Here is a 23,605-nt window from a genome sequence, read left to right as displayed (position 1 = left end):
GTTGTATATAATACTACTACTACGTCGGTCGTAGTAAGTAAAGGTAGTACGTAACGTAATCTTAGTTTAGTTAGTTATTATTATTATTATATATATATATATATATATATATATATATATATGTGTGTGTGTATATATATATATATATATATATATATATATATATATATTAGGTGTGGGAAAAAGTTCGTGGCTAATATATATATGTCTTAAGATAAAACATCATGGAAATATTATGGAAATTCGTATGTTGTACGATAATTATATCTTCGTGTAATTGTGAAAAAAAAATATATATAGAGTTTTATCTCATTTAAAAATAAAGATAATAAATTCCGAGCTTCAAAATGATGCTCAAACGCCTTTTTCATAAGATTATCTTACACCACATGTTTCTACTTAGTTTTATCCTAATTATCATTCAAGTATTGTTACGAATCAACATTTTCACTATCTCACCTTAACAATTCAGAGTTGATCAATTCAACGAGTATCATAATTAATACAAAAGATCGAAACATGTTTCTCGAATTTCGTAGCAATTAGAACTAAGAATCAAGTATCAAGGACGTTTTAGAAGCGTTGTAACTCGAATCCTCTTCAAATCAGTCAGAACGCATAACAAAATATAAGAGCAAAGTCAATCATTAACGTTCCCAATACTGTTTACGAATTTATATACATGATTGTGTTTAGGAGTAGATGAAAAGAAGAACAATTGAACAAGCAGAGCATTTTGAAAACGTTCTTGGTTCTTTTCAGTAATTAAGCCTTAATAAATTTTAAAAAAAAATCGTGTTTCTTATTTAAACATATTTCTTACCTTTGCATTATCGCGACTCAATGTATTTAATTTATTAAATAAATCTGAAAGAGATGTTAATTTTTAAATTATATATTGTTTGTCTAGGTTTACAAATGAATACTGTAGTAACAAATAACTGAAATAATGAAAGTGATTGAGAATCAGCGCTTTAAACAATATGCTGACATTTATCTAAAAACAATATATAATTTGATTTAAATACTTATATAACCTAATGTTTCGGTTCATTTTTAGCCATCCTCGGCCTTTAGCCATTTAATTTTATATATTCATCGATATTTTACATCCTCTTTGATTATAAGGGGGACAAATGAAAATTTGTTATTAAAAATCGCTGTAATATTATAGTTCTTAATTGATAAAAACGAATATTTTTTAAATTTAAATATCAAAAGTTTAAAAAAAAATTATAAAATTTGATTTTTAAAAAAGGTTTCCTGAAATATGTAATATTATAATTATCTGGAAATTATTTTTATATTACCAGAAGTTAGCTCGACAATCACTTGCACATTAGGTTTTATTTTCCATTTGAATTATAGTGCGACATTAATAATTATCTCATATATAATCCGTAAATGATATGTATAATTTAAAAATAATATCATACTTGTCCATAACAAATCGCCAGTATCCTTTATGGGTAACATTAACATATGTTAATTCGCCATCATAATGAGTGGAAGTCCCCTAATATTAGTACATTAATGAAGGATCCAAGGAATTTCTATACAGATTATATATTTTTTTAAATAAAAAAACATATTATTAATACGGAAAGATAAATTATGTAATATATATTGGAAAACAAATTATTTAAACTAAAAAAGTATTTTCGAACACGCTTGTTCGAATAGTATTAACATACTTGCTGTCATAATGAGTGAAGTTATCCAATGTCAGATCATTACGTCAGATCCAACGTAAATGAGGAAGTTCTGCACATATTATACAGTGAGTGCAAAAAGTATTCGTATAAGAAAATTTTTAATTATAAAAAAAGTCTTATTTATAGAAAATAAACATTAATTAGCAATTTTATACAATGAATACATTTTGTTCTAATAAAAAAACGAGCTTCTCTGTATTCCTGATTTTAGAAGCCATTTCTCGACTGTACGAATACTTTTTGAGCATTCAAACAATAGAATTTTTAATTTTCGCATTTTTTCAGATAATATATTTTCTATAATTAATACACATCTTTTTAGTATATAATTTTAAAAAACATACAGTATATTTTATTCTTTATGAATAAATTGTTAATTGTCTATCAAGGAATGATTTTCAAATATTTGATTTAAAATATTGAAATCAGCAACCTACAAAAAATTTACGTCTTTAAGAAAATTTTGAGATTAAGATTGAGATTAAATATTGTATCAATTCAATACATCATTCTTTAAATGCATCGCTATGAAAATTAAAATAATTTAATAGAAAGTTACTAGTTAGTACGCATCATGTACGACCTAAACTAAACCAATAGCGTCATGTGTGCAATATTGTCGTGTAATACGCTGTGTGCAAATGAAGTTAGGCAATCATTTTGTAAGCAAACGAAGCCTTGCCCATCAAATAACGTATATATTTTAGATTCGAACTTCTCCGTTCACATATTTCACTTAAGATGTAAAGAAAAATAAATTGCAAGTCTCAAAGGATTAGAAGCATTTTTTTATCTGTCCACATTACTCTAACACACTCTAAAGTACAATTTTGTTTTAATTATGATTGAAGTATTTATTGTGACTCAATCTTTACACATGCTCACCTGTGCAATTCTAAATTGATCAGTACGATGAGGCAACAGCAAGGAACAATCGAAACATGAACTTTCTGACGATTAAATTTAAGAAGATTTCAGAGATGTTAGAATTTCTTTTCAAATCTAAAAATATATTAATGTAGCAGAGTACTATATAGAAAAATAATTTCCTTTATATTTTTATTCTCATCCAATAAATAATAAGAAAAAAATTCTCGTTTATATTCATCCATGTATTAATCTTTAAAGTATGCATCGTTTGTCTTGATAGAATAAGCTGATAAAAAATAATGATACAGAAACCTGTGACTAGAATAATGAGAGCAATTGAAAACGCGCTAAACAATACGCAAAAATTTATCTAAAAACAATATATAATTTGACGAATATAATTAATTAATTATAGAATTAGATGATTTGGCTTGCTTGGACTATTTTCATCAATATATTCAATCTTATTCATCGATATAAAATGTGTTCCTCAACAAAGGGACAAGTGAAAAAATAAAAGAGTCCTTCAAACATAAACCAATTAAATCTTTGGTTGAAAGGATAATTGTGGAATATATTTTATACAATACGATATTAGGAATTTTGAAAAATAAAACGGTGTAACTAAAGGACAAACCGCTGATCAAACCATTATACTCAATGTCTACTATCAATAATGTCCAAATAATAATGTCCAAGTTATGACCAAGTAATACCGAATTTTTTATGCTCATTAATGTCTTAGTAATGCTTCACATTGATCAATAATATACAACCTAATATCGGTTATCATAATACACAATTCTCTTAAAAAATGTTCAGTAACGCCCCAAATTTATATACCACAATGCCCACAGTAGTTTATTCTTTAGTATAATTAATCTGTAAATTCAAATTCACTCAAGAGTTGCGCATAACATATTAAAATATATAACTTAAAATTTAAATTATGTAGTAAAATAAATGGTGCAATACAAAAATAAAAGAAATAAATACAAAAAAAATGAATTACTTGAAAATAACAGTGAACAATCGATAAGTAGCAAAAAAGAAATAACCGGAAAGCAATTATGATCTGTATACTTTGAAATATACACGTAGAAATAAGAATAAAGGAAAAAAAACATCAAATCGATATGAAAGTGACGCAGATAAAAAATAGATAATACTTCCAAATTGTACTTGAACGATAGTATATTGCAAATGTGGTTGATCAGAAAGTTATCGTGTAATCCACTGATATAAATATATATTTTATGTACTTACAAAATAGAGATAATGAAGAGATAAATGAGGTTGTCTACAGAAATAGCAACTCTCTTATAGTCAATATATTCTATTCATTCCTTAAGTCTAAACAAATCTTTATTAAATCTTAAGTTTAAACAAATCTTATTTAGTTATAATATATAATCTTAATAACGCAAAATTATTTTTAAAAATATGTATTATTATCATTTCCTGGAAACATAAGATATATTCGATAACATTAATTACAACCGAAGACAATTTATTGTTTTAAATTTTAGATAAGTTTACAAATGCAGAGTCCGCATTGAAAAATACATACAACTTTTACATTTTAATAAATAAAAGAAAGAAATTAAGATTAACAGAATTATATTTATAATATCGTGTAACAATATGATATTATGCTGGAAGAATGAAATATATTAAACATTGATAGCAATAATATCGCAAATCTTCGTTATACTTTTTATAAATTATATCGCACACACTTTTATTAAGAATGAAGTTAATGCTTAAATAATTCCAAATAAATATATCAACGTCATAAATATAAAAATTAAGAAACAAAAAAAATTTAAAAAAAGATTCTAAAAATTTTGATAAAATAATTCGCTCATTATTTCCAATAATCTTCTACCGTTTAAAATAATCTCTTGAGAAAACAATACTTATTTTGCATGCAAATCCCTCGGTCGTTCCCCATGTCGAACACAGTATAAAACCGATTAAGAAATAGAATACCCAAAATCCAAATATCATCTAAACCAAAATATTCCCTGGAATTTACGAAAGGGTTTGTACCTGACGTAAGATTCGAATTGATCTACAACAAATTGAATATGGCATAATGTTTCATTTTAAAACAGTTTATAGCTCTTGTCTATTCATTATCATCTTATATAGCGAATCAAAAGCGAGAAAATATATTTTAAAAAGTATTATAAATTACATTAAATTATATTTTTTAATGTAATTTAATAAACAACATTGCGTTCGACATATTTGTAAAATATATCCAAACTTCTCTATGTGTTACAGTAAAATCAATAAGTAACCTTACAATTAAATTATTAATTATTAAATGAATTATAACTCCAGAAAACAAAATAAACTATATGATTTGCGAGACAGTATATTTTTTTATAAGTGTATTCTATTAAATGCAAAAATTATTATCTTGAAGAATACGTCCAATTTAATACATTTTGTAAGAGTTTTTATGTACTTTATCACTCTGAAATCATCAATCTGAAGATTCGTGGTGAGTGATTAGGAATTTTAACCTTTATTTAATGATATTTACCATTCTCGTATTGATGTAATCATTTGCAGTGAGTACGAATGGTTTACCACTCAGGAAAAAAGTAACATTGGGCGACTCAGAAATCTGACAGTCCACCTTTAAACAAAATTTAAAGTTTAGTACTAGTAGTCCAGATTAATAAAACCAATATCACAATAAAGCTTAGTATTAATAAATCATATTATTATCAACGGTAACAAATCAAATATTTATTAATTTATTTCAGTAATTTATTCAGTATCATTGAAAGAGAGCTGCCATTGGAAAATTTATCATCTACTTTCAACTATCTCCTCCATGAGAAATTCCAATTCGTTTTAATGAATCCAATTCATTGTTAATAAATTCGATTTCTGACGCTGGTCCAGATAGCCTCGAAAAACCAATGTGGGCGATAGCTTCACAGCCATCCGCACAGAAAATCATATATCTCATTTTTATCCTACAGCATTAACAATTAGCTTGTGTATAATTCGTTGACGTATATAAGTATGTAGTTTAAAAAATAATTATGTACTTATCCATGGCAAATTGCCAGTATGTATCCTTTGTTCGTTACATTAACATAAGTGAACTCGGTGTTACAATAAATGAGGTTGGAACCACCCAATATCAGTTCACTACCGTAATAATAATTTCTGTTTTTCGATATTAAAAATATTGTTTATTAAAAAGACAATTTTGTAATATAATAAAACGAACTGTTCAAGTGAAAGAATATTTTTAGACTTTTATAAAAAAGAGGTACATGCCGATTCAGATAAAAACTAAAAACAGGTGCCGACACTAGGCCTTGTTCAATCATGCTAGTGAAAACGGGACTCCTTTTGTAGATATCTCTGGGTAACCCATTCCTAAGATTCCGTCGTATGACAGAAAGGCAAAAGTCAGGTCTCGTATTACCGCTTCTGCGAATATTTGATTTTGAACATTAACGCCAGCAATCTATAAAACGATGACATGTGTTCTTCAAAAAGTTTTTATGAATTATAATTAAGATTAAATCGAACTATTTGTTTGATGACAACCTACATTCACTACATTAGTAGATAAGTATCCAGTAAGTGCACCAACCGCATAATCAAGTTCGATATAAGTACCATCTTCTATATACGTGTGGGATTCACTGCTATTATATCTTGTAAGTGACGCTGTATAAAATAATAACAGAAATTCAGTTGTTGTTAAACATGCTAAAAATAAATTTCTATTTATTAATTTAAAGATATATATGTTAATAATCGTTATAAAAATGAAAACATTTATTATTTCTTTGCTTTAACATATGAATTGTATCAAAGATAATCATTTATACATTTAAAGTATGCACGATAAATAAAATAAACAACATATGATTGTAAAACTTAATTCCGTAATATTTACTTCATAATTATATTATTAATTTTAAAACTATTAGATTTCAAATCATATCAAAATTATATTGAAATATATAGATTGCCTTTGTACCCTATATTTTTACTTAAAGTCAGTAATTAAAATAAAAAAGTAATTGACATCATTTCTACATATGAAATAGTAATATTATTAAATATAAATGTGCTTGTATATAAGTATAAATATAAATAACATAAAATATAAATATAATAGTATAAATATGAAAATAAATAAAATAATAGAATGTCGAAGGAATTGTTACGTTATGATTTACATACAACAAGCAATATTATCATGTAACAGTTGATGGATGGTAAAAAAAAATTAGAGGAACCGGTGTCGAAATGAACGTTAAACCTCTGCGGTGGGGTTCCAACTGTGATAATGTCATAGTATGTTTGTTTATCATATAAATAAAAAAGTCGTGCTTTTGGAAAATCAGCCAAATCAAATCATCGACTTTCAATGGAAATCCATTTTCGAATAGAATTTGTCCTATATAATGGAATTCTTGAAGCATATAAAAGAAATTCATTATGTTACATATTATGTACACACACACACACACACACACACACACACACACACACACACACACACACACACACACACACACACACACACGCACGCACACGCACGCACGCACGCACGCACGCACGCCCGCACGCACGCACACACACACACGCACACACATTTCACAATTACACGAAGATACGAATATCATACAACATATGAATTTCGAACAAATTAATTAACCATTTTTTATTTAATTTCCTCTTATTTTTAAATATTATTTATGTCTCAACATTTCAGTACTAAGCAATTTAACTTTAATCTATTTACGAATTTAAATAAAGTTTACATATTTTAAATGCGAATTTCAATTTCCATGATGCTCATCTCACTTAAGACATAAAGATAATAAAATTCCGATCTTTAAATGTTTAAAAGCTTTTTTCATAAGATTACATCAAAACATTTTACCCAAAAATATTTTTCAACAGTTTTGTTCTAATTATCGTTGAAATATTTGTCACAAATCAATATTTTCATTCACCTTAACAATTCCGAATTGATCAATTCGATGAGTGCCACGATTAACACAAAAGATCGAAACATTTCTCGAAGCAATTAGAGCTACATATCAAGTATCAAGAAAATTTTAAAAGCGTTGTAATTCCTCTTCAAATCAAAGTTCATACTTGGAATAATAGAATATAAGAGAAAAGTTAGCGTTCCCAATACTGTTTTCGAATTTATGTACGTGACTGTGTTTAGGAGTGGATGAAAAAAAGGACAACTAAATCAGCAAAGCTTTCTGAAAATGATCTTGGTTCTTTTCATTAACTAATCTCTAATAAACTTTTAAAAAATCGTTCATTTAAGCATACTTCTCACATTACACGACTCAATGTTTTAGATACATCTGAAAAAAGTTGTTAATTTTAAAATTACGTATTGTTTTCGTCTTGATAGATTTATAAATGAATAGTGTAGTGTTAAATAATTGAAGTAATGAAAGCGATTGAGAGTCAGCGCGGTACACAATGTGCTAAAATTTATTTAAAAACAATATATAATTTGTTTTATATAATTACATAATTTAATGTTTTGGTTCATTTTTAGTCATCCTCAGCATTTAATTTTATACATTCATCGATATTTTATATTCTCTTTGATGTATAAGCAAAACAAATGAAAATTTATTATTCAAAAATCGCTATAATACTGTAGTTCTTAACCGATTAAGACGAATATTTTTTAATTTATATGTCAAAAATTTCAAAGAAAATTGTAAAATCTAATTTTTAAATAAGGCTTCCTGAAATATGTTTTATTATGATAATCTAGAAATTATTTTTATATTACCAGAAGTTAAGTAATCAGAAGTGAATTTTGATCAGAATTGAATTAATTGAATTGAAAAGTTGTTTTTCATATATCGCACACTGAAGTTAGCTCATATAAAGAGTTTCAACATTGTTGAATCTGATGTTAAAATTAAGATTTGATTATTGAAAGCTATTAATGTCGCTGTTAACTTTGAAATGCATGTTTTAATTGATATCATCTAGCTGATGTCATTGGCTCATTCCTACAAATCTAACTCAACATTTTTTTTAATTTATTCAATATTACTTAAAAAAATTAATCATTTTCGCGATTAAGTATTATGATCTGTATTTTTGTACAATAAATTTTCTGTCATCCTCACTGGGCGATGAGACATCTGATGAAAGAGAGAGAGAGATTAAGAAACTAATTTTTCAAATCCAATCCAATTAATTGGTTTGTTAAAAGTGTAATTGTGGAAAAAATGAATTAATTGAAACAATTGTCAACATTTAAAAGGAAGAAGTAATTCGAATGCAAATACGATGCATATAGATCGAACATGTAAAATAAAATTTTTTTTTAAATGACATCAAATCGATAGGTAGATATTTTATATACTTACAAATTTGGATATTGAAGAGATAAATGAGGATGTCCGCAGAAATACGGTCCTCTTATTATAGTTAATATATTTTACTTATTCTTTTATTATTTATCAGTTTAAACAATTTATCCAAAAATAATTTATAATTTTTTAAAATTATTTAAATGCATAAAATTATATTTTTAAAAAATATTATATTAAAATTATCATTTCTTAGAAACGTAAGATGTAATCAATAACATTAATTATGACTTAAAACAGTTTATTGTTTTAGATAAGTTTACAAATGCAGAGTGGGCATGAAGAAAAGACATACAACTTCTATATTTTAAAAAAAAAAAAAAAAGAAAAATCTTGAAAATAACAGACCAAGTTATATTTATAATTTAAGTGACAATGCGATATTATGCTAAAATAATGGGCTGTATAAAGTAACAAATTGATAATAATAATGTCGCACATCTTTGTCCTAATTTTCTAAAATATATTACGTAAGAACATAATTAACGTTTAAGTAATCCCAAATAAAAAATATAATAAGCATAAGATTCATAAATCAATGTTCCAAAGAAAGATTCCAAGAAGATTGGGATTTAATTATTTACTTATTACTATCATTTAATAAATCTTCTACCATTTAAAGTAATCTCTTGAGAAAATAATACTTATTTTGCATGCGCAAATCCCACTCAGTCGTTTCCTATATCGAACTCAGTATAAATCTAATTATAAAACGGAACTTAAATATTCCTAAAACTTAAATATTCTTACTCGAATTCGTGAAGGCGCTTGTACATAACGTTCTATTCTCATCGAGCTACAGCAAATTGAATATGGTATGATGTTTCTATTCTAAATGATTTATAGCTTTTGGCTATTCATTACCATTTTAGATTATGATATCAGAAGAAAAATATTTAAAGAAACACAAATTATATTAAATTGTATTTTTTTAATACATTGTAATCTATTTGTAAAATATATTTAAAACTTTTTTATTACATTATAATCAGGAAACGAAATAAGCTATATGACAACTGCCGAACTAAGAGAAATACAATTTTTTATTTTGAAATGAAAGAAAAGTTTTTGTATTTTGAAAATATTTTATCAAGTTTTTCCATTAAATGCAAAAATTATTATCTTCAAAAATGTATGTATAATTTAATATATTTTGCAAAAATTTTCTTGTAATTTTCTGTATTTTGTCGCTTCCAACATTATCAATCTGAAGTTTTTTTTGGTAAAGGATTATAAACTTTAAAGCTTTATTTGGAGATATTTACCACTTTCACGTCGATATAATCTTCACCAGAAAATAGAAATATTTAACCACTTAGAACGAAATATATGTGGGGCCGTTACAGTCCACCTTTAAACAAAGATTAGTGTTAATAATTTATACTATTGTAATTAGTAATGAATCCAGCATTTATTACTACATACTTCAATAATTTATTTAGTTTTATTAAAAAAGAGCTGCTATTGCGAAAATCGTTATCTAATTACAATTATTTGTTCACCATGATAAAATGCTCCAATCTGTTTGTTAATAACTGTGATTTCCAATGCTGATATCCCAAGAAAACCAGTATGGACGATAGCTTCACACTCATCCATACATAAAATTGTATCATAATTCATTTATTTATTATCCTATAGCATTAACAATTAGCTGGTATATAATTTATATATCATATGTGTGTGTAATTTGAAAATGATTACGTACTGATCCATAGTAAATTGCCAGTATCCTTTCGTGGTTACATTAACATACGTCAACGTGCCGTGATAATAAACGGGATCGGAACTATCAGTTTACCAGGGAAATTTTTATAAGGATTATATATTTTTTAATGTTAAACAATATTGTTTCTCCATATTAAACAGATAAATTTTATTATATGGTAAGACAAACTTATTTTAAAGTATTTTAAACGTCTTTAAGTAAAAAAATATTTTTAAACATACGTAGAAGAAAGATACAAGCTGATTTAAATAAAAAAAAGGTGCCAACACTAACTTGATTGACATTGATCAATCAAAACTAAAAAAGTCAATGCTAATAAGCATCTTAAATAATGGAATATCGAAGAAATAGCGATATTATAATATACTTACAGCAAGTAAAATCGCAGTTTTGAGATGGTACCCAGAGATCTGAGGAACCAGTGTCGATTTGTACTTTAAACTTCTGCGATGGAGTTCCAATTGAGATAATGATATGCAGCGTTGTCATCACTAAATAAAAGTTGCTTTATAATACCAATATTCGAACTCAAAGTAACTGGTCGACAATGAATGTCAATATTTCTCATAGCTTTTTAATGAAGTGTGTCTTACATAATGGAATTCTTAAGCAATAACAAATATGAAGGAAACTCTATTATATATGTAACTGGATTTACTCCATAAAATAATATCATAAAATAACTGGATTTATTTATCTATAACACGACTTAATATCCACTATTACATTTTTCTTTCATTAGAACAAATTTATTTTAATTATTGTTACAATATTTATTGCTAATGAACGTTTATATATGCTCACCTTAACAATGCCGTGTTGATCATTATAAGTGCGGCAATTATTATGAACAGTTGAAACATATTATCCAAATTTTCTTAACGATTAAATCTATAAAAATTAAGGTTTTAGATAGTGCTTTTTTTCAAATCAATCCACAATTAGATGTATAACAAAAAAAGAGCAAATCAATCATTAGCTCAGCTTATATTCGAATTTATATGTAAATGTTTCTATTTATGAGAAGATCAGCAAGATAAAAGAATGCGCAATGCGTTATAAAAGCAGTCTTAGTTTTTAACATTAAATTATCCAGATAATAAAATGTGCAATGATTTCACAGTACATGCATGGATTATCCGCACGCATGAATGTCATGCGCCTGACATGTGTCTTTAATTGAGTGCCATATCTGAGATAATTCCTTTTGCCTACAAATCGATTACCTATACTTATAGTATCGTTTGCCTACATCACATTTGCCGACAGTTTGTTTGCGCACAAAAATTATTGCCTTGATTTCCTACATGTACCTTTGCGCACAAATAAAAATTTCAGAAACGAATTAGTCACATTTGTGTGTTATTACCTATAGAAATTATTGCAACATTAATGTCATGTTAATTAAAAATTATTGACGTTTAACGTGTCAGTAATTAAAGAACTTATATCGATTTTTTATAATTGAGTTCTTACACCCACTATATAAAATACGTTAAAAAATTATTTATTTATTTATTTATTTATTTATTCACAAGGTTTTTACATTTTCTTGTTGTAGGTATGTACTATTGTATAAAAATTAGTAATCAAAACATATACAAAGAAATTAAATAATACACAACATTAGTGCAAATTTACGTTGCATAATAATAAAATAATAATTAATATAACCTGTAAAAAATCGCTTAATTTCGCTCGCATAAATGTGACATTTTGTAAAATGTTTCTTTGTGATCAGTTTTATTCAAAATCTAGCTGCCAAAGGCTGACAGATAAATAGTTATTATTTGTTTTTTTAGGCATGCATCATTTTAAATATGAAAAATTACTCGAAATCTCACTAGAGGAAGGCAATAAGAATTACATTATAAATCAATACATTCTAAATACGTATGTATAACTGTATTGAATTGTTTATTGAAATTTATTATCACATTTAGTTGGATAATTCATTTTTAAAAACATATATAGTGTAAGTATCTTAATTTTCAAAATATTAAAAAATGTTATTAAAAATATTTTTTATTATTAGAATATACGATCATTTACAAATTTTCGTAAGAATATTTAAAAATATTAGATTTTGACCCAAATCTCAAGCTCTTAAATCATTGTAGCATTAAGAACAATTTCTACAATTAACAAGTGCTAAAAAATATTGCAATTCTTATACATGCGTTGATTATTATCTTCTTTTATTTAAATTTTATTTAGCACTTTCTATAGTATCTAGTTCATGTAAATTTTTAAAATATGTTTAAAATTTAAAATAATATTAACAAAAGAAACATTAAAAAATATATATTTTAATAACAATTAATAAACGAGTATGAAGAGATATTTGATTAATAAATTATTTAATATGTGTCTTAAAAAATATAATATATAGGTTTCGACTTCAGAGCCTTCATCAGTATAATCGTAAAATCTTATTTTAGTATGTAAAACTATAATTGACAATAATCTGAATCGTTCGTAAAAGCAATCCATAAATCACATTCCATAAATCATCGGCTTTTTTGAATATATTTACAAACCACAATTATTGTTGTCCAGATGTAAAATTTATATATAATAACTATAATCTTCGTTAAACGGTGCGAATCGACGTTAAGTCCAATGATATTAATAATAATTAAGATGAAAAATTTAGGTTAAAATAAAATTAAAAAATTAAGAATAAAATGATTTCTTGACAAAAACAGAACAAGAAGCAGTGACATATTTACGGTTATGGTGTGAAATGAAACACACATAATTTAAGTAAGAATTAAGAAGTCTGGTAGTAATTATTTGAAGCTGTTTCTATTGACGAGTATCAAATATGACTGAGAACCGAACTAGTTACTGTACATATTATATATCAAAGACGTAAAACAATAGTATGTGTCAAAGTTAGTTATAGATCATTTAAAAGATTCTTTTAAGATGTCGAAATATGATCCATCCAACATCTTTATATCTTTTTTATAGTTAATTCCATTTATTTGCTCCTTGATGTGTATATATAGTATAATATATATCATCTCTGTAATCAATCTTTTGTTGAAATTATGTTCTAGGATTCTTACATTTTCGCAATCAATTTATATTTAATATGTGTTCTGAAATAACTGTTTGGAAGGATCAGATTTTATTTTGTGCTCTTTTAATCTTGTTTGCAAATGCAAAATCTTCGTTTGGCTTATATTTGGTTTTCCAAACTTATAAACGCATTTAAATTACGTAGTAATATCACGAATTAAATTGACAACCAATTTTAATAATTTGATGCTCAATCGGGCATCCTATTAAAAAGATGTTAATATACTGAAAAACTGTAAATTTATTATGAAAAATATTATCTCTCAGCCGGGAGTCAAATCCGGATCTCTTGTATTCCGTCCTAAGTTTTTAGATTCCAATATACTCTTGGGACAGACAAATAAGCTGTCGTCTACATATCTGTAGTAGATGGATAAATTAAACATGCTCAAAACATTCTCCTTTATATTTTACACAACTATGTCTGCAATGATAAAGGATAAGGAGAAATCCATGGGAGTGCCATAAGTCTGTTTGTAAAACACATTGTTAAACTTGAAGTAGATAGATAATAATAGAAATTTTATGGTATATATGAACTCTTCCTTTGATAATTTTGTAAAGTTTTTTATATACTCCCATCTCCTTTCAATGGCAAGGATGTATTGGATAATATACTTAGTATTAATAAATTTAATAGTTATCATGAGCGTCTAAAATTCACCGTGGAGTTAGAGAAGAACCATTGTCTTAATTTTCTAGATATTTCTTTGATCATCAGAGACAACAAAAATTATCATAGATTGGTTCTACAAAAAATTTTTTTCGGAACGATATTTATCATTCCATTCTAATTATCCTAATTGTCAAAAAATAGGAACTATTAGGTGTGGGAAAAAGTTCGTGGCGTTTTTTTAATGCCATCTAACGGGAAAAACGCCACGAACTTTTTTCCACATCTAATATATACAATTTAATAAGTCCATATTATTATTACACTCTTCATTTTACAGTAAAAATATAGAATTTTGCATTATTTTATTGAATAATTGTTACTTTCTCGAATTTATTTTTAATGCTAAAAGATTAAAAAATATATTTGTAAATAAATCTAGATTTTTAAATGATCCAAGTCCAACAGTAGAGAAAAAGAAAAATTCAGATACAATAAAAAAAGATCTCATTGTATTAATTCATTTATAAAGAGTGTTAGCAACATCAATTTTTAATAAAACGACATACCATGATAGATTTTCGTAGTGTAAATAAGCTCAATAAATTCATAAAGGTCTATAAAGACAAAATATATCTTTGTATTAATCATCTAATTTATAAAATCAATTATAAAAATTGCAATGCTTCAAATGTAAGCCAAACGAAGAGACATTTGCAAACAAGATTAAAAGAGCATAAAATAAAATCTGATCCTTCCAAACACTCAATTATTTCAAAATACACATATTAAATATAAATTGATTGGGAAAATGTAAGAATCCTAGAATTTGAACATAATTTCAACAAAAGATTGATTACAGAGATGATATTATTATATATATATATATATATATACAAGGAGCAAATAAATGGAACTAACTATAAAAAAGATATAGAAATGTTGGATGGATCATTTCGACATCTTAAAAGAACTTTTAAAACTTATAGCTAATTTTGACACAAATTATTGTTTTACGTCTTTGACATATAATATGTACATTGTATAGTAACTATAGTTTGATTCTTAGTTATTCTTGGGACTCGTCAATAGATATAGCTTCAAGTAATTACTGCCAGACTACTTAATTCCTATTTAAATTTTGCGTTTCATCTTACATCATGATGCAAGTTTGACTCTGTTTTCGTCAAAAAATCATTTTATTCTTAATTTTGTAATTTTATTTAAACATAGATTTTTACATCTTGACTATTAATATCACTGGTCAATTCTCATTATTTCACGAGGATTATAACTACAGAAATTTTATATCTTGACCATAATTATTGCGGATATAAGATGGTATAAGATGGAGATGTGCTACAAGTATATTTAAAGAAGCCGATGATTTATGGAATGTGATTGCTTTTACGATTCAGATTATTGTCAATCATAGTTTTATATATCAAAATGTAAGGCTTCACGATTATTACACTAATGAAGGCTCTGTGAGTCGAAACATATATATCACATTTTTTAAGATACATATTAAATAATTTATTAATCAAATCTCTTTGTGCTCATTTATTGATCGTTATTAAGATACATATTGCTTTGCAAATATCCATTCTATTATACTTATTTATTTATTAAAAAAGGTCTTTATATGAAAGACAAATATTTATATATATATATATATATATATAATAATTATAAATATCTCTTGGGATATTAAATTAAATTAAAAAGTAGTCAGTATGTGAAACCAACAATATATAAGAATGTACACTTTACTTTAATAGATTTTGTTGCATTCATAATCCTATATAGTATGATAATATAATAAGTAGAAAGAATAATTTATTAATAAAAAATTATTAATAAAAATAATATTACACATTTTTTTAATTTTTTTAAATATTATGTACGTATTTATTTAAAAGTATATCATTTAGATTTTTAAATAATCACACATAAAAATTATAAGATAATAGACATATGAATCAGTATTTTAAAATGTTTGTCTTAATTTTTTGCTCATTATTGTCATTTAAATATTCTAACATTTGTGTTCAAAAATCTGTAAAAAGATATGAATTTCTTATTACTTCTTAGAAGCGAAACCAATCCGGTTATTCTTCATGTCGAACTCGATAAAGTATCGACGTATAAATACAGTTCCCAAAATCCATATCGATTCCACATAATCATCATTGGAATATGGACTCTCAAAAGCGCTCATACATTTCGTAGTACCATTCTCTGTGACCTACAATAAATTAAATATAGCAAGCCATTTCTATTCTAAAACAATTTAAAATGTAATTTGATGTTATTTACGGTATAAATATAATCTGCATGAGTGATTTCGAATGATTTACCACCTATGAAAAAACTAATATTGGGTAAGTAAAGAGTCCTATTACAGTCCACCTTTAAATGAAGCTTTATGTTAGTAAATTATATTAATGTAATCAGTAATATATTATATGTTTATTATATATCAGTATTATACGTTTATTATATATCAGTATTACATTTCAGTAATTTATTTAATGGTGGAAGAGAGTTTCCACTACGAAAAGTATCATTATTTACAATTATTTCTTCGTTAATATAAGTAGCTCCGATCAGTTCGTTAATAATTTCAATATCCAATTGTGGTCCAATTAGCATAGTAGTGCCCGTGTCGACGGTAGCTTCACAGCTATTCGAGCAAAAACTGCTATGTTCTATTTGAATCCTAAAATGCGATTAACAATTATATATAATTTATGGCTGACACACACATACGTGTAATATAAAAAATAGACATCTACTTATCCATCGTAAATTGCCAGTATCTTTTATGAGTAACATTAACATATGTAAGCTTGCCTAAATAATGATTGGGATCGGAGCCACCCAATATCAGTTCACCAGCAAATTCGGACACAGAATTTCTGTATAGATTATATTTATTTTTTAATATGGAAAACAAATTTTATAATATAAAAAGCAAAACTATTTAAATAAAAAATATTTTCAAACATCAGTAGCGCATAAAGAATAATACATGCCGATTTGTATAAAAACTAAAAACTGGCTCCACCAAGCCTTGGTTAATCATGTTATTAAAAACGGGAGTCATTCCTTTGGCAATTACTCCTTCGGGGTATCCCATTCCCAAAATACCGTCAAATTTTGCATAGAAAAAGGCGGTTCCCAAGTGGGTTATTGCTTCTCCGAATGTTTGATTTTGAATATTAAGGCCAGCAATCTACAAGAAATCGATATAATGATTTTTAGGAAATTTTTATAAATTATTATTAAAACTATAACTATAGAACACTTGATGATGACTCACATTCACTACATCTATAGATAAATATCCGGACACCTCACCACTATGATATGAAATATAGAATGAAGTATCATTTTCCACGTATGTGCTGGATTTTTCATATTCATATCTATTATGTGTCCCTGTACGAAAGAGTACATAAAAGTACATTAAAAAGTTAAAAATTCTAGACATTAATTTTTCTGTATTAATTTAAATATACGTATAATTAACAATTATTAAATCATTAAGTATATTTATATTTATATATTTTGCATTAAAACGTGATTTGTAACTTGTGGCAAAGTTCGTTTGCCACTCTTAGAATAAGCATGATAAATGAAAATAAATTGCATGTATAAATTGTGAAACTTAGCTCCATAATATTTACCTCGCTGATTTTAACTTTCATAATATTGAAACTTTTAACATTAAAATCTTTAGGTTTCCTTTCCTATTTTAAACTTTACTATATAGATAGAAAAGATACAATTCTACAGCATCATTCCTATTCTAAATTTTTACGTCAATTATATTATTTCGTGTAATAATTCAAATAGAAAAAGCAATAAAAATTATTTCCGTATGTGCAAAAATAATATTGTTAAATATAAATATAATTTTATATGTAACAAATAAAATATTGAAGAAGAAATAGCGACGTTATAATATGATATACTCACAACAAGCAGCGTTGTACAGATCACAGTTTGAAGACGCTACCCAGAAATCTGAGGAACCAGTGTCGATAAGTACTTTAAATTTCTGCGGTGGAGTTCCAATTGTGATAAGGCCGTAGTATGAAACATTGTCATCATTAAATAAATGTTCCCTTAGAACGCTCCTAACTAAACGATGATGTCGACGATCGATGCCAATCGATCTTTGAATGGAGTTTGTTCTGTATAACGAAATTCTTGAAACAACATAAAGAAAATTTCATTTATATTTTATGTATGTATTATATGAATATTATACAATATGTACAAATTGAGTGATCATCTTCAAACGCTTTCTAATTTTGAAAATTAATAAAGTCTCAATAAATGTCAATAAATAAATACTATCTTTATTTATCAATTTATATATCACATGATGATATTTAATTATTTTATATCCATGACACTTATCTCATTTATGATAAAGAAAAAGCAAATCTCGAAGAAAACCTCATTTTTTTATCTGACATACAAAGTACATTTTTTCATAATTTCATTTTGTTCTAATTATCGTTGAAGTATTAGTCGCAAATCTTCGTTTATATGCTCAGCTCACCTTCGCAATTCCGCGTTGATCAGCATGAAAAGTGCGGCAACCATTACGAAAAGTCGAAACATGTTTTTCGAATTTTCTGATGATTAAAGCTGCAAGAATCAAAAAGATTTTAGAGACGTTGTAATTTTCTTTCGCGCAAAGTCTTTCTCTTCACAATCAAAACGCACAACAGAAAAATAATGTACTTGGTCAATCATTAGTATTCCCAATATAAATACCATTTATAAATAAAAATACAATGTTTATATACGAGCTTATGTATGTACGTTCTTGTGTTTATAACAGAATGAAAAGCATGATAAAATGCGCGAAGCGTTCTAAAGGCAATCTTAATAGCTAATCTATAATACTTTTAAAAATTGTATTTTTTATATACGCATATTTCGACAAATTTAAATAAATTCAATAATATTTTCTACATTTCCAAGAATTTGAGATTTTATGCTGTGAAGACTTAAATTTTTAATAATCGCCAAAATAATTGAAATAAAATAAATATTTCAATTAAAAAAAATTATTATTTTTTTACAATTACATTATAAATAAGATTATGATAGATATAACAACATTATGTTTATATAAATATTGAAATATTATTAAAACTCACTAGAATATAATTATAAATATATAAAATACGAATAATAAATTAATATCCTTAATCAAATATGTAAGCGTGTTCTCAAAATCAAGAACAGATAATATATATACTTAAGTCATACATATAAGATTATATTTTACTTATTTTAGAATAATGTTGTTTAGGAAATGTGTTTGAAATATATAAATAATATATAAATAAATTATAAATGAAAAATAAGCTATGAATAGAAATCATTATTCAAAAAAATTTCTTAATTATTCTTATTATTATGTCATTTAAATCTTCTAACATTTAGAAGTAATCTTGAAAAGTCAATCGATAATTATTTTGCAGGGGCAAATCCCATTTTGTGGTGCCCTATATCGAATTCGGTATATCATCGAAGAAATACATTGCCCAAAATCCATATCGGATTTTCTACATAATTTTTCTAAAAGAAGCTTATGCATTCCATCTCACTTTGTTTATTCTATACTAAATTGAACAAGCATAATATATTTTCTATTACAAAATAATTTAAAACAATCAAACATTTTTTAACAATATTTCTATTCTAAAGTTTAGTTATTTTTTTTTTAGTTATTTGATCATACATATTTATTTTAAAAATATAATCTTTACTAGTGAGACTGAATATTTTACTGTCTATCGATTGCCTGACGAAATCAACATTGAGCAAATTAGAAATCTGATTGCAGTCCACCTTTAATAAAGCTTAGAATTAATAATCCATATTAGTAATATATCAAACATTTATCTATTTTTTTAGAATTTAATAATTTATTTTAGAATGTTGAAAGAGAATGCTATTGCGAACAGTTGTTATCTATTATTTACAATTGTTTCGTTGTTGGAAGCAATAACTCCGATCAGTTCGTTAATAGTAGCGATGTTTCATGATGTTGTCCTACTAAATCGGAGGTGCGCATATCGCTGACAACCATTCACGCATACGTGCTACCTCTTATTTGAATCTTGCATTATGACAGCATTAATAATTATTAGACATAATTAGGCAACAATGAAGACATATCCTAATGAATGTATTAAAACAGCCAATTCTTATTAATTTTGTGATAATAAATATGTCAAATTGAATTGAATATTAGTTTTGATTTTCATAATATATTAATTGTATTAGTAATATATTATATAATATATTATGTAATAATATATTATAAGTATTAATAATCTGTCTTGTAAATATTAATATTCAGATAATCACTGTCGAACGCCATCTTGCAATACAATAATAATCAAATAATCGTTTTCAAATAGTATTTTTGTCTGCTAAATACGAATTTATTGTTAAAATTTGACTATTACGTTATAATTTTAAAAAAATGACGTCAAAAAGATTAAACAAATTGATTCATGTTCAACAGACAAAAAATTCGAAATTTCTGTTCATATCCACGATAAAAAGAAAAAATTAAATTCGATTGTCCAATGTAATCTATATAAATCGACATACGCATAATTTAGAAAATAATCATGTACTTGTTCATGTTAAATTGCTAGTTATCTTTTGCGGATAACATACGTACACGCTCGCCTTCATAACGAGCAGAATTTGAATCCATATCAATTCACCGCCTATCACGTACAAAGGATTTCTGTACACATTATATTTTTATATAGAAGGATAATATAGAAAGATAATATTTTTTTAATATATGGAAAGATAAATTTTGTATAAAAGAAAAGGCAAACTATTTAAAAATATTATTAGACATATCGATTTATATAGATACTAAAAACTGATAGCTCTACCAGGCCTTGTTCTATTATGTTTATAAAAACGGGGGTCATTCCTTCCGGAAGATATCTCGAGATAATCCAAGATACTATCCTAATCATTCTTAAGATACCATCGAATTTCGAATGGACAAAATTGAATCCCAATTTGCTTATCGCTTCTCCAAATGTTTGATATTGAACATCAAGGCTAGCAAACTGCAAAGTTAATGTTTTTTGTAGAAAATCTTTATAAAATGTAATTGAAATGGAATAAGATTTGCCTGATAATTATTCACATTCACTATATCAGTAGATAAATATCCATTACTCCTGATGTATGGAATATTGAACAGAATATTATTTGGTGTGTATGTGCTGGATTTTTTATTGTCATATCTATTACGTGACGCTGTAAAAAATAGTACGTAAAAATAAATCAATTATTATCAAATATTCTAGAAATGAAATTCTCTTCCTTACACTGTGTGTAAATTAATAATATTTTAAATCAAATATTTTAATTAATATTTATATTTTTTACTTTAATACATGAGCTGCATTTTAGATCTATCAAAGATCATTTGTATATTTACAAAATAAGCATGAAATAAAATAAATAAACAAAAAAATAAATAGAATAAACTACTTGATTTTGAACATATATAATTCCATAATATTTGTCTATTTAATTTTTAATTTTTATTTTTAAAGTCTTAGAACTTTCAGACTTTAAACCGTTTAAAAAATTTTACGTGAAATGTGAATAGAGAGATACAATTCTCTGGAATCATACTTAATATTTATTAAAATAAAAACCAATTATTTTCATATGTGCAATAAGAATATTAAATACAAATATATTTGTATAAATAATAAAATGATTATAAGTGAAATTTAAAAAAAAATCAAATAAAAGAATAAATCAAATAAAAGAAATTTTAGTTTTCAAAATAATTAAAATGAATTTAGTGCTAAATAATGCTTTATATGTAAAATTTCCGAAAACAATTTTAAATTCTATATTACGCTCTAATTCGATTTCCCGAATTTAAAGTATAATCATAAACTAAAACTGGAAATAATATCACAAATTACATTTTGATTGTTAATTTTGATAATGATATTAATAAGCATTTTAAATAATAGAATATCAAAGAAATAGCGATGTATATATGATACAGACTATTCAAAAATTCACTGCTAGTATAGTACTAAAACCTACATTACATGCACTATAGTTTTTCAATGAGTTTTTCTGTTAATTTTGAAAGCCATACTTACAGTAACTAAAACGACATTTTTTGGATAGTATCCAGAGATCTGAGGAAGTGTCAATTTGTACTTTAAACTTCTGCGATGAAGTTCCAATTGAGATAATGACATAGTACACAAAATTATAATCATTAAACAGAGGTTGCTTTACAATATTCGGAATCAAAGTAACCTCTGTCGACAATGGATGTCTTCTCAAAGATTTTTTAATATATAGAATGTGTCTTGTACAATGGAATTCTTAAAAAGCAATAAAGAAAATTTAATTTATATTATACGTATACCTGTATGTATCACTTAAGCGAATAATATGCATATACATATAAATCAATATACAACATACATATATACAACATACGTATAAATAAATTTTGAAAAAATCATCTTCAAATCATATTGTATATTTTTAAGAATTAGCTTCAATATTTTGATATTAAGAAATAACTACTATCATTAAATTTATTTCACACATCAGAATAAAGTTTAGATCTTTTAATGTAAATTACTTCATTCGTCATGCTTATGTAATTTAAGATGTGTATGATAAAGACGATAAAAATGCAAACCTCAAACTTCTTTACCTGCTGATTTTAATCGGACAAAGTATTGCAAGTATTATACATAAGCATTTTTCTACAGATTTGTGCTAATAATCATAACATTTATTATCAATGAAATTTACACTTGCTCACCTTAACAATTTCGCGTCGATCAAATATTGCGACTGCAACAAAAAAACGAAACATGTTTCCCAAATTCTCTGATGATTAAAACTACAAAAATCAAGAAAGTTTCAGAAGCATTATAATTTTTTTTCAAATCAGGCAAATCGCACAACAGAAAAGAAACAAAATCATTAGCGCTTATATATATATATATATATATATATATATATATATAGATATAGTCGTTACTATGTNTAGTAAGACGAACTAAGTAGTAGTTACTCTACGTACGACGTACTAGTAAGAACAAAGTACGTACCAGTACGT

The 23,605-nt window shown here is 25.6% G+C and overlaps 2 protein-coding genes and 1 pseudogene across 2 annotated transcripts in view; all 3 read right to left on the bottom strand.

Moving 5' to 3' along the window:
* The window catches only part of LOC105626963 (lysosomal aspartic protease-like), a 3,326-nt gene extending 2,805 nt beyond the window's left edge, over positions 1-521 (bottom strand). Inside the window, 1 exon segment of the mRNA XM_012208256.1 lies at positions 460-521. Within this exon segment, the coding sequence (XP_012063646.1) occupies positions 460-521 (62 nt within the window).
* A 3,955-nt stretch (positions 522-4,476) lies between these two features.
* On the bottom strand, positions 4,477-7,653 carry LOC105618750 (annotated as a pseudogene).
* An 8,854-nt stretch (positions 7,654-16,507) lies between these two features.
* On the bottom strand, positions 16,508-19,062 carry LOC105626973 (lysosomal aspartic protease-like). The gene is made up of 8 exons (XM_012208263.1): positions 19,001-19,062; positions 18,409-18,641; positions 17,750-17,868; positions 17,463-17,662; positions 17,223-17,345; positions 17,002-17,146; positions 16,744-16,836; positions 16,508-16,672 (listed from the first exon to the last, which is right to left on the bottom strand). Exons 1-8 carry the CDS (start codon positions 19,060-19,062, stop codon positions 16,508-16,510), a joined length of 1,140 nt encoding a protein of 379 aa, XP_012063653.1.
* Between the last annotated feature and the right edge of the window lie 4,543 nt (positions 19,063-23,605).

The sequence above is a fragment of the Atta cephalotes genome, assembly GCF_000143395.1.
Source record: "Atta cephalotes unplaced genomic scaffold scaffold00001, whole genome shotgun sequence".
Taxonomy (NCBI): Eukaryota; Metazoa; Arthropoda; class Insecta; order Hymenoptera; family Formicidae; genus Atta; species Atta cephalotes.
This window is presented reverse-complemented; position numbering and strand designations above follow the sequence as displayed.

Excerpts from the sequence above, each read along its gene's own strand:
- LOC105626973 (XM_012208263.1), bottom strand. The coding sequence starts at position 19,062 with ATGTTTCGACTTTTCGTAATGGTTGCCGCACTTTTCATGCTGATCAAC. Across the intron at positions 17,869-18,408 it reads TCTGTACAACGCTGCTTGTT|GGACACATAATAGATATGAA; the intron begins GTGAGTATATCA and ends TCTTTCGTACAG. Across the intron at positions 16,673-16,743 it reads ATGCAGATTATATTTATACC|GTCACAGAGAATGGTACTAC; the intron begins GTAAATAACATC and ends AATTTATTGTAG.